The sequence below is a fragment of the Pyxicephalus adspersus genome, chromosome 7 (genome assembly GCF_032062135.1).
Source record: "Pyxicephalus adspersus chromosome 7, UCB_Pads_2.0, whole genome shotgun sequence".
Classification (NCBI taxonomy): Eukaryota; Metazoa; Chordata; class Amphibia; order Anura; family Pyxicephalidae; genus Pyxicephalus; species Pyxicephalus adspersus.
Window position 1 is genome coordinate 14,169,078 of NC_092864.1, and position 11,058 is coordinate 14,180,135.

Consider the following 11,058-nt stretch of genomic DNA (forward strand, 5'->3'; position numbering starts at 1 on the left):
ATATATATATATATATATATATATATATATATATATATATATATATATATATACTGTCTAATAAAACAATGACTTGCCTGGTCGGGGATTCTAAAAAAAGTAATTTTAGCTTTAAACTGCATATGTTTTAAACAGGGTAATGTTAGATCAAACTTCTGTCAATGTTCCAGTTTAATTTTCTGTTGCTGTGTTGGATGATTGTGTTTCTAGGATATTTACCGTACCTGTGACAAAGTGTTTAAGAATGTCATGGTGACATCATTATTGACCTTTTTACCCGGAATAACAGGACCATAATGTGTTTCGAGCAGGGCCTGGCTGTCATTGAGAAAAGACCAGGTGTGGTGTTCTTTTAAAAGGGATACAATGTTTTTTATTATCTCTATGTACAAATAAATACATAGTCATGTCAGCTTTTTTTACTGGCTGCTGTTCTGCTGACCATGCAAAAAGTGTGCTCCATGGCTACTTATAATAGTGCAGAGTGGTGTTCCTGACCTAGATATCAGATTTGCAAACGATTTCAAAGCCCTGCCACCATTCTTTATTATTGAGTTTTGTTATTTGAGTAATGTACAATAGGTAGAAACACAGAACAAGCATGCTTTAAAAAAGTGCCCTAGCTTTAATGACCTCCTAAAGACTTCTCCATTTATAATCTCATCATACGCAGGGCTTCAATACTTTTCTAGAGCTGCCCCAACTCTCTGGAATGATCTTCCTCATTCTATTTTGCTTGCTCCTACTTTCTTTTCATTTAAAAAGAGCACTTAAAACCCATCGTTTTAAACGTGCTATCTGTCTCCTAAACCCTCACTACTTCTGTGCTGTGTCAACCGCAATTCGGCCTCAACTGCACTGCACTGCACTTAAATTCTGTGTGATGTGACTGAGGTTTTCTGCAGTTTTATTATTATTATTATTATTATTATTATTATTAATAATATTAATTATATTTTTATTATTACACAGTATTTATATAGCGCCAACTTATTACACAGTGCTGTACAGAGTCTATAGTCATGTCACTAGCTGTCCTTCAAAGGTTCTCACAATCTAATGTCCCTCGTATAAATCATATGTCATTAATACAGTGTAAGGTTTTACAGTGTTTCAATTTTGGGGAGAAGCCAATTAACCTAACTGCATGTTTTAGAATTACGTTCACAAGTTGATGTAAAAAGGGAAGCAACCACAATTGCTTAATAATGGCTGTGAGCCGCGGTCACAATTCATCTCAAGCCTAAAAAAGGACTAAATTAGCTTTAGTATTATGATCATTGAATTTAATGGCTGTCCAAAATATTTTTTATAGACCTCTAATTCGGTACAAATCACACTGGAGTCCTTCAGTTTGGCCATGATTGAAGTTAAAGCGTAATAGATAGCAGGTGCAGAGTAATTGTCTGCAGTGTTAACCCTAGGCATTTTTTTTTTTTTTTTTTTTTTTTTTTAGCGAGGTAGGAAAAAAATGGTAGGTGGGTGGCAGCCCTTGTATTTTGCCCCAACTCTTCAGTAACCACCCAAAAAATATGCAGGTATTTACTGAAAAGAGCCGGGTGGAGCGCTCAACTAAAAGGGGCTGGGGAAGACACTGGGCTGGAGTTCTACTTTAATTGCATTTAATGACTTGTCATTTGGGTGCCTTTGATTTGTGTATTCATTCGCACTTACACTGCAGTAACACCCTCAGAATGTTCACACTCTGGTTATAAAATACTTACATATTGGGTGTTCCTGAAATGTTAGTCATAGGCCGACTGATTCATTTCAAGGTTCATTAATCTTTGCTAGAAAAGTCACCAATATACACTTAGGTTGATTTAGGCCCCTTTCAGAAGTGTGGTTTGTGCTGTCTGTGTTCCCAATTAGGGATATATCCACACACAATCTCCAATATTTGCAAATTATTGCAGGATATGTAGTAAAGAAAATAAAACTGATACACCTGGTGCATCTTTTAGACGAAGTATACTGGCAGTCATTGTTTCTGCATGGTGTTATTCATCGTATTACACTTTGCCTCATATCTATATTTCTTGTGTTCTGTTTTCAGGTGGTCTTTATTAAAAAGGTGTCCCCTTTTTCCAGTATCAACACCACCCAAATGCAGTGTGAGAAGAAATTTGATATATATTTCAGTGAAGGGAAAGTGTATTCTCTGTACAGGTAGTGATAAAAGTTTGTGTCTGTCTTTTTGTTATATGCGGGTTTTATGGCTGCACATCTTATCCCTCCTGTTTTTTCCCTTCAGGCGATTGCTGCAACATGAGTGTTTCCTGTGCCCTGACATGCGACCTTTCCACTCCTTTCCTGACCTGGAGCAACATATGAGAAAAAACCATGAGCTCTTCTGCTGTAAGCTGTGTGTGAAACACTTGAAGGTATGGACACCAAAGCTGCATAAGCTGCAAAGGTTCTGTTAAGCTATGAGCATTGGCATATGTGGGCAGACAGAAGTTCTGACTGCCAGGCTTGTTACTACCTGTGGGTTGTGCATGGCCGGCTAAAAACATGAGCTGACATGAGACGTAAGCCGGGTGGTAACAAATTGTAGGCAGCCCCTATATTGTGACCCAATTCTTCACTAACCACCCAGAAACAGCTGGGGTGGTCACCAAAAAGTGCCGGGTGGGGAGAATACTGCTCTACATTATGCATACTTTTTTCCGCAGTTTGGTGGAAAAACTAAGATGGTGACTTCAACACACGATGCAGATTTCTCTTGTTCACCTCGTCGCCAGCAAAGGCTATATAGCTATCTACACCCATGGCTTTTTGTCAATAATATCCGTCTTCTTCCTTGGGAGATTTTGCAGTGTACTTCAGATCCTTACCTATGAGAGTGGACCTAGAGACACACACAAACCAACTACAAACTTCATTCAGACAAAAGTTGTGTACCTATCCGAGCGAGTCACTAAACTTGAGGAGCATCTACTAAACACCAGCTAGCTAACCTTTTCCATTGATGACTTAGAAAACAGGAATAGAAGGAACAATATAGGAAACCGAGGTTTGCCTGAATCCACTGCTCTGGTCGGCTGACCTCATAGATACAGCTTGCAACATGCATCCAAATCTCCCGGCGGATTTAGATTCTGATTGACAGAATACATAGAGCATTTGGCTCTAAATTGTCCAGTCCATCTCAACCAGGAGTTATGATTTGGAGGATAGATTACTTCCATATCAAGGAGGAAATCATGGCAGTGGCAAGGGAGAAGCTAGATTTTTAGGAAGCTTGATTACAATTTTTTCAAGATCTGCTCTACACACTTTGGCCCTTCATAGAGCCCTCAATCCCCTCCTGGAGGACTGCAGGAACTTAAGGCTCAGGATATCCCTTAACGCTGGGGGGTTTCCCTTCCATCTACATATTAGATTTACCAGACAATACCCTGACCTTTTAGAGATGTGGATCGATACACCTCAATGATCTCAACGATCATCAACGATACACCTCAATGATGGTGAAATTGAGCCAGTGAACCTGATGATTGTATTGATTCCTATTCTTTCTGGTGTACATTCAACTCTTTTACTTTGAAGATAGCATACCTACAGTTTGGTGTGTGTGTATATATATATATATATATATATATATATATTTTATATTTTTTTTTTTTTTTTTGTAAGGGGCTATGGTTCTGGTACAGACTATTTTTACCGCTATGACTTATTCCTATGCTGGTTCAAAATTTTAAGACCTAATCTGCAGTCAATAATGACTTGTTTTTTATTTTATATTAGATTGCAGAAGACTGGTTATCAAAATGTTATTGTACAGATTCAACACCTGATATATACAAATAATGGGTTTTAATGTTTTGTTATTTATAGAGGTTATAAAATATGTTTGGCGCTTTCTAGCGGGGGCCTAAAGTTGCTAATTGGTAGTCATAGCTCCTCACCCCCCCCACTTAGTTCTCCTATACAAGTAAGATTGGATGGACTCACCTTTGAGCCCCTCTTCAGACATAGTATACCTCGCAAATAACTGTCCTACTGGCTGATTTATTTAATTTTTGTTTGGTTATTTTTTTCTTCTTTTCCCCTCTATTGTTTTTCATGTCTTCCTTTTTCCCAAAAGTTTTTTCACACCTTCCTCATTCTGTTTTTTCTTTTGGTATGTTTGTAAACTGTTCAAAACTAATAAAATTTAGTTATACACATTGCTCAACCCAGTCATTTTTTAGGAGTAGGAAGTAGGAAGAAATTGTAGGTGGGTGGTGGCCCCTGTATTGTGACTCAACTCTTGAGTAACTATCCAAAAACACCCGGGTGGTAACCCAAAAGTCCCGGGTGTTGCATCTGGCTAAAAGGGGCTGGGGAGAACACTGGTTATACATAAAGTCGAAATAATCGGCTGCAGCAAGCGATGAAAAATTGCCCCTGGGATGTTTTTACCATAATTTACAAGTATGTATAGCTGATTTTGAGACTCCTGGTAATGACCTCCTCCAGCTCTGCAATATCTGTGCTCCCCCCAGTCGCTGGCACTATTCTCCAGATCTTTTTCCGGTTTTGCACTTGCTCAGCTTGGTGTAAAAAAATGGCACAGGTGTTTGGGTCGTCTTTAGATTTATTCCATGTGCATTGTAATTTTTGTATTCAGCATTTTGCAGACAGAATCTTTGTGTCTATATGTAGATTTTAGAGGCAACAATAATGCAGAGAATCCACAACGAGCCAGCTCTGGTGTAAATAAGCCAATTATTTTTTTTTTGCACTGTATAAAGTCCAGGTTTTGATTGCTTTTACATTGTAGGTTTCTGTTTCAGAATTTTACCTATGAGAGGAAGTGGTACAGTCGCAAGGATCTGGCTCGCCATCGTATCCATGGTGATCCTGAAGACACATCTCACCGTGGTCATCCCCTCTGCAAGTTCTGCGATGAGCGATATCTTGATAACGATGAGCTGCTCAAACATTTACGCAGGGACCATTATTTCTGCCACTTCTGTGACTCCGAGGGGGCCCAGGAATACTATAGGTTGGTGGTGGTGGTATTATTATTACTAATAAAACAGATTTATAAAGCTCCAACATATTACACAGCGCTGTACATTAAATAGGGGTTGCAAATGACATACACATACAGACAGTGACACGGGAGGAGGAGAGTACTCTGCCACAAAAAGCTTACGATCTAAGAAGAAGGAAGCTTCATGCAATTGGAGAAGGGATAAGGAATGGTGGGTAAGTAGTGAGGGTTTTAGGAGATAGAAGAAGACGGGTAGGGTAGAGTTTGAAAAGATGGGTTTTATGGGATCAGTTAATTGAGCAGGAAGTAGGAGCAAGCCAAATAGGATTATGAAGACTATTCCAGAGAGTCAGGGCAGCTCTAGAAAACTCTTGGAGCCCTGCGTGTGATGGGGTTATGAGTAAGAAAGTCATTAGTAGGTCATTAAAGGAGTGAAGAGAGATCAGAAAGGTAAGTGGGACAAGAACTGTGGAGGGATTTAAAGGCAAAGCACAAATGGTCAAAGACTAGGCTTATTTTTTTTTCTATTGTCTTTGTGGTTTTTGATACTGTAAGACAGGGGTTCCCACACTTTTTTGGCTTGCGAGCTACTTTTAAAATTACTAAGTCCAAATGATCTACCAAGAATAAAAACTTAGACTTAATAACTCCTGTGCGCGGTAGAGTTTATTTTGAAAGGCAGGGCTCTGCGATCTACTCAGGTTGCCTTTGCGATCTACCGGTAGATCGTGATCCACCTGTTGGGCACCCCTGCTGTAAAGTGTAAGGGTTTTCTATTGCAGAAAATTGACTATTTCAACTGTAAACAGAACTTTTGCCATGATGTGTTCCATGTCACAGTTTCTGCCTTGTGATTTGTTTCACACATGATTCTGGCTAAATGTTCTTTCCTGAAGATTAAAATAAACCGTGCACACGCGTTTTATTTTTCTCTTTTGGTTCTGTAAAAAAAAAATGTTCATGTTCTTTTGTATTTACCAGGTGAACTTTACTATTTAATTAAAGATGTAGAGAGTAGGAGCGAGGATGACTTTTTCTGAGAAAAAATCTCTACATTAAAAAGGGGGTAAATATTAAAGAGTTTAGGGATTTGTAAAAAGAAAATTTCAAAAAACATTTGTGCGGAAAAATGGGGAAAAAAAGGTGGTCACTGCACACTCTCAAGTTAGCCAGCAGGAAAAGAAAAGGAGGCCCACCAGAAAGCAGCCCTTCCATGGATAAAATCAGTCACTTCAGTTTGCTACTCATTACTCTTCAGATCAGTAATTAAAATTCTGGTTTCTTTAAAAAGCTGACTTTCCTCTCTGCCATACCCGTTACCCATATGGTATGGTCACACTGTTACAAACCTGACCAAATGTTCTAACTGTTGCTTTCTAGCCATTACAGAAAAAAGCTGGACTTTTAAAACCATCCTTTCTTCTGCAGCGATTACGGTTTTCTGCGCGAACATTTCCGTGAAAGTCACTTCCTATGTGAGGAGGGTCGGTGCAGCACAGAGCAGTTCACTCACGCATTCCGAACCGAAATAGACTATAAGGCCCACAAGACGTCCTTACACAGCAAGAACCGCGCCGAGGCCAGGCAGAACCGTCAGATAGACATCCAGTTCAGCTACGCTCCTCGACATAACCGCAGGGCTGAAGGTAATATTCGATAATGAGATTAATGAGCTTACCTTTTTTCCTCTTACAAATTTCTCTCTTCCGTTTTCTGTTATGTATAGCCCTACTGTCTTGCTGCTATGTCTACCATTACACACGATGTAATGTCACCTGCAACTCTCTCCTAGTGATCTTGAAGTACTTACATCTAAGCACTAAAATGTAATTTTTTGCAGTTTTCAGGCTAATAATACTAAAATTCCACCGTATTTTATTCGGATTTCAGTTTAGTAAGCAGGACATGACCACACATTTGTGTTGTTGACCAACAATTTTGTCAATTATTTTGTATTGTCTTCTAGCTGTCGTTGGAGGAGAAGACTATGAAGAGGTTGACAGATTTAACAGGCAGGCAAGAGGTCGTGGAGGCCAGCAAAACAAGAGGGGAAGCTGGAGGTATAAACGGTAAGCAGTGACTTCTGCTTATCTGAGGCCCATTTTAGACATAATCTTGAAAGATAAACGTTGTATTCTGGGAGCCTAGTAAAATAAAATACATGAATACATATATTGAGTATGGCTTTTACAGGGAAGAAGAAGACCGGGAGGTAGCAGCTGCTGTAAGAGCCTCTGTAGCAGCAAGGAGACAGGAAGAAATGGGAAGGAAACCAGCAATGGAGGTAGCAGCTGCTGCAAGAACCTCTGTAGCAGCAAGGAGACAGGAAGAGATGGGAAGAAAACCAGCAATGGAGGTATCAGCTGCTGTAAGAGCCCCTGTAGCAGCAAGGAGACAGGAAGAGATGGGAAGAAAACCAGCAATGGAGGTATCAGCTGCTGTAAGAGCCCCTGTGGCAGCAAGGAGACAGGAAGAGATGGGAAGGAAACCAGCAATGGATATCACTGATACTGGTGCAAAAGGTAGAAAAGAGGAGGTGCGGGAATTTGAAGAGGGGCGCAGGCCTAAGGCTGTCCCAAAAGCTTCTGCTGAAGTTGCAGGTAAGCATAGATTTCAGTGTTATTTTTAATACAGAAAAGATTGTTTTACCTTCTTTGCCCACAGTCAGAATAGCCTCATGTGGAAACAATGTCCACTTTGTGGTTAATGGGCTTTCTTCTTATCACTGACTGTCATGGTTATACATTATCTCCTTCCAGGCTCCATCGATTCCAACAAAGTGACCGGGATATCTAATGGTGTTTTGAGGGAGGAGGATTTCCCTGCTATTGGTTCTGCTGTGGTGACTCCTTTGCTAAGGTAAGAAAGTTGGTCCTCCTATTTAGTGCAAATTATTGAATCTACTTCCATTTAATTGAATTGGTTTCTGAGTCCAGTAGCTCAGGTGCCAACTAACATTCACATAAAAGTCTGGTGGTTGCATGTTAGCCTCCTGTGATTCGCTAAAAACTTGGTTCTTTGGCTTGTAAATTCTTGCATTATTACACATGATAATCCTGCTTTATTACGAAATATGTAACATTTAGTAAAATTTCTTGTCTTTGATTGAAATTTTAGTGCGGCCAAGCCAGCACCAAAGCTGAAAGAAGAGGACTTTCCTAGTCTGTCACCAGTTGTGTCTTCATCTTCAGTTCCCTCATCTGTTCCGTTTACATCTGGAATGTCATACACTGCATCTGCTAGGTCCTCCAATGCCTTCCAGGAAGAGGACTTCCCAGCCTTGGTGTCCAAAGCCAGGCCTGGAAAACCATTTTCTTCTGTCGGCTCTGCATGGTCTGCTTCTTCTTCCAAAAGTACATCAAAAGCTACAGCTCCTACATTATCTCCTTCTGTCAAGACGTCAAAGAAAGCTGCCGCGCAGAGTAATGGGAAAGGATCCGCGGCTAAAGCAAAAAAAGGTTTGTCAGTCTCGGACGATGAAGACGATGACATTGGTATTACTGCGCAAGAATTCCGTAATGCTCCGACTATGATCGATATCTCTAAGCTGCTGACGGCGAATATTCAAAACAGCTTTAAGGTCAGCAAGAAGAAACGAGTGGGCTCAGGGAGGCAAAGTCCGCCCTTTTGCAATCCATTTCCAGAAGACATATCCACAAGCTCTGCTCACAAAGAAAATGCCAAAGATACTGAGCATACACCAACTCCACCTGCCACCTCCATTCTTAGTGACAAGTCAAACACTGTTGTGAATGGTTTAGGTGAGCGAAAACCTCCAGAAAAAGGGGGAGGACCTAGGGAACCCCCTGGTTTTATTAAAATGACTAATTCTGCACCTAAGTACCCTTTGCCAGATGAGGATTTTCCAGCACTTGTCAATAATAATAACCTCACAAAACCACCACCAGGTAAGAGAATCGGAGGAATGCTGGCCTCTGTAAATAAAGCAAGCGTTGGGTATGGAGTGGCACAACGCGCATAAATGTTTTGCTTTAATTGGTGTTCTCCCACCTTTCTTTTTATTTTCATAGGGTTTTGTCCTGTAGTATCTGCGGCCCCAATGGCACCACCTCCAGGACTATCCTCCTCTCTTGCTAAACCCCCTCCAGGTTTTGCCAGTGTTTCTTCCTTATCCATTCCTGCCGAAACGTCCGTCAAACAAGTAAATAAGTGAGTGTAAATACAATGACAAGCTCCTTGCTATATGTCTGTTTATCAGGGTAATTTTTATGTCAGGTATTATATATATGGCATGTGGAATATAGGATCCTCTTTGAAGGGAAGCATCTGGGAAAGGTGGTAATTAAAACAAATTTCACTGTAGCTACTTATTATAGCAATGCACAGGTCTAAATGAAGTCACAAGGTGTAAGTGTAACCATTATATGACCAGAGTCCGGTAATGCTTAGGTGCCCAGCCCTAAAAATAACAAACTATTTGTAAGTGTATAGATGGTTTGTATTTGGTACAGCATAATAGATTTCTGCACTCTGGATAACGCTACTGTTCAATACTTCATGGTTATCATCCCTTGCTGAATGAATGTCTTGATTACCTTGCTAGTTTTTATTACATACATACATTAATACATTTTCTTAATTTTAAGGATATCATTCACCCCTGGAACTTACCTGGTACCGGAACAATTCCAGCAGAGGAACATTGATCTGATTAATTCAATCAAGGATTACCTGCATAGTGATGAGTCAAAGTTCAATGAGTTTAAATCCCACTCTGGCAAATTTAGACAGGTAAGAAAAATGGTTTTGCTTATTATATGCTGTTCCTTGTTACATAGAGCTGCGTGTAAATGTCTTTTCCATTAGCATGGCAGTCTATATCCTGAAGGTAATATTGGCTTTCAATTTGCTACCAAACAAATGGTAGTGTGTAGTTTAAATACATGTAGGGAACCTGTTTAATCGTAATATTTGTCTATCCAGCATTGTACACTTGCTTGGCCAGGTGATCAGACTTATCTTTACTGTAGTTAGGTAATCTAGGTAAGGCACCTCCCTTGGTCTGTCCTGTGAGTCTCCAGGTGTTGCTGAGAATAGGAATGGTGATTCACCAGTTTGCTACAGGTTTTTTATCAGCCCATTTGCATGCAGCAAAACTGATTCAAACCCCCTTCCTAGTTCATAATTACTAAAAAACGATTGTTATATCAAGCTACATATTTATCTTGCTGTTTGATCCCTTAAGTGTTTAGTGTGTGACCTATTCTAATTGTTGTCATTCTAGGGACTGATATCAGCCTCTGAATATTATAAAAACTGTCGTTCGCTCCTCAGAGACAACTTCAGTCTGATCTTTAATGAGCTGCTGGTTCTTCTACCTGATCATGCAAAGCAGCAGGAACTGCTTGCTGCTCACAAAGAGCTTAGTGTGCAGGAAAAACAAACTTCCAATAAGTCTAAGAAGAACAAGAAAACCGCCTGGAAAACAGACTCCGGAGCACCTGACTTGGACTATTCTGTGTGTCCCACCTGTAGCCAGGTGCTGGCCCCCCGGGACATTGCCTATCACAAAACTTTGCACATAGAGGATACAGATTTCCCGTCACTTCAAGCCATCAGCAGGATAATCAGTTAGGTGTGACTGGTTGTTCCCCAATGTTTGCATTTGCACTTGAAAGGAAAGAGGAAAAAAAATGCAACAAAATGCCAGAAATAGTAAAGAGCGAGCATGTCAAGGCTGCGATTAGCTGCCTGGTTAGCTTGAAGTTAAATATGATTCTCTAAACAGCCAATCAAATAGTTTCAAAAGGAACAGCGATTGGATAAAGAGGCTGGAATAATGCTGCTTCCCGTGTCCCAACATTTTATTTTCAGCTTTTTAATTTGTCCAATTACTTTTGAGCTCCTGAAATGAACTGATTGTTTTTAAAAAAGGATTTAGTTCCTCACATTTATTGCAATCTTTTTGTTCAACCCACTGCATTAAAGCTGAAAGTCTGCCGTTCAACTGCATCTGAGTTGTTTCATTTAAAATTATTTGTGGTAATCTACAGAACCAAAATTAGAAAAAAGTTGTCCCAAAATATTTGACCTAACTCTAAATAAGCTAT

The 11,058-nt window shown here is 40.0% G+C and overlaps 1 protein-coding gene across 2 annotated transcripts in view; it reads left to right on the top strand.

Annotated features, from left to right (window-relative positions):
- Nucleotides 1–10,626, top strand: part of ZNF598 (zinc finger protein 598, E3 ubiquitin ligase) — a 14,340-nt gene extending 3,714 nt beyond the window's left edge. Inside the window, exons 3-14 of one of the 2 annotated variants that reach the window (XM_072417534.1) lie at nt 2,057–2,169; nt 2,255–2,384; nt 4,785–4,996; nt 6,416–6,633; nt 6,954–7,056; nt 7,181–7,343; nt 7,416–7,587; nt 7,747–7,846; nt 8,105–8,895; nt 9,019–9,157; nt 9,595–9,739; nt 10,233–10,626. In XM_072417534.1, the coding sequence (XP_072273635.1) occupies nt 2,057–2,169; nt 2,255–2,384; nt 4,785–4,996; nt 6,416–6,633; nt 6,954–7,056; nt 7,181–7,343; nt 7,416–7,587; nt 7,747–7,846; nt 8,105–8,895; nt 9,019–9,157; nt 9,595–9,739; nt 10,233–10,583 (2,637 nt within the window). In that variant the 3' untranslated portion in view covers nt 10,584–10,626. Of the gene's footprint in view, nt 1–2,056; nt 2,170–2,254; nt 2,385–4,784; nt 4,997–6,415; nt 6,634–6,953; nt 7,057–7,180; nt 7,588–7,746; nt 7,847–8,104; nt 8,896–9,018; nt 9,158–9,594; nt 9,740–10,232 lie in introns of both variants that reach the window. The other variant, XM_072417533.1, reaches the window with a different exon arrangement.
- The last annotated feature ends 432 nt before the right edge of the window (nt 10,627–11,058 follow it).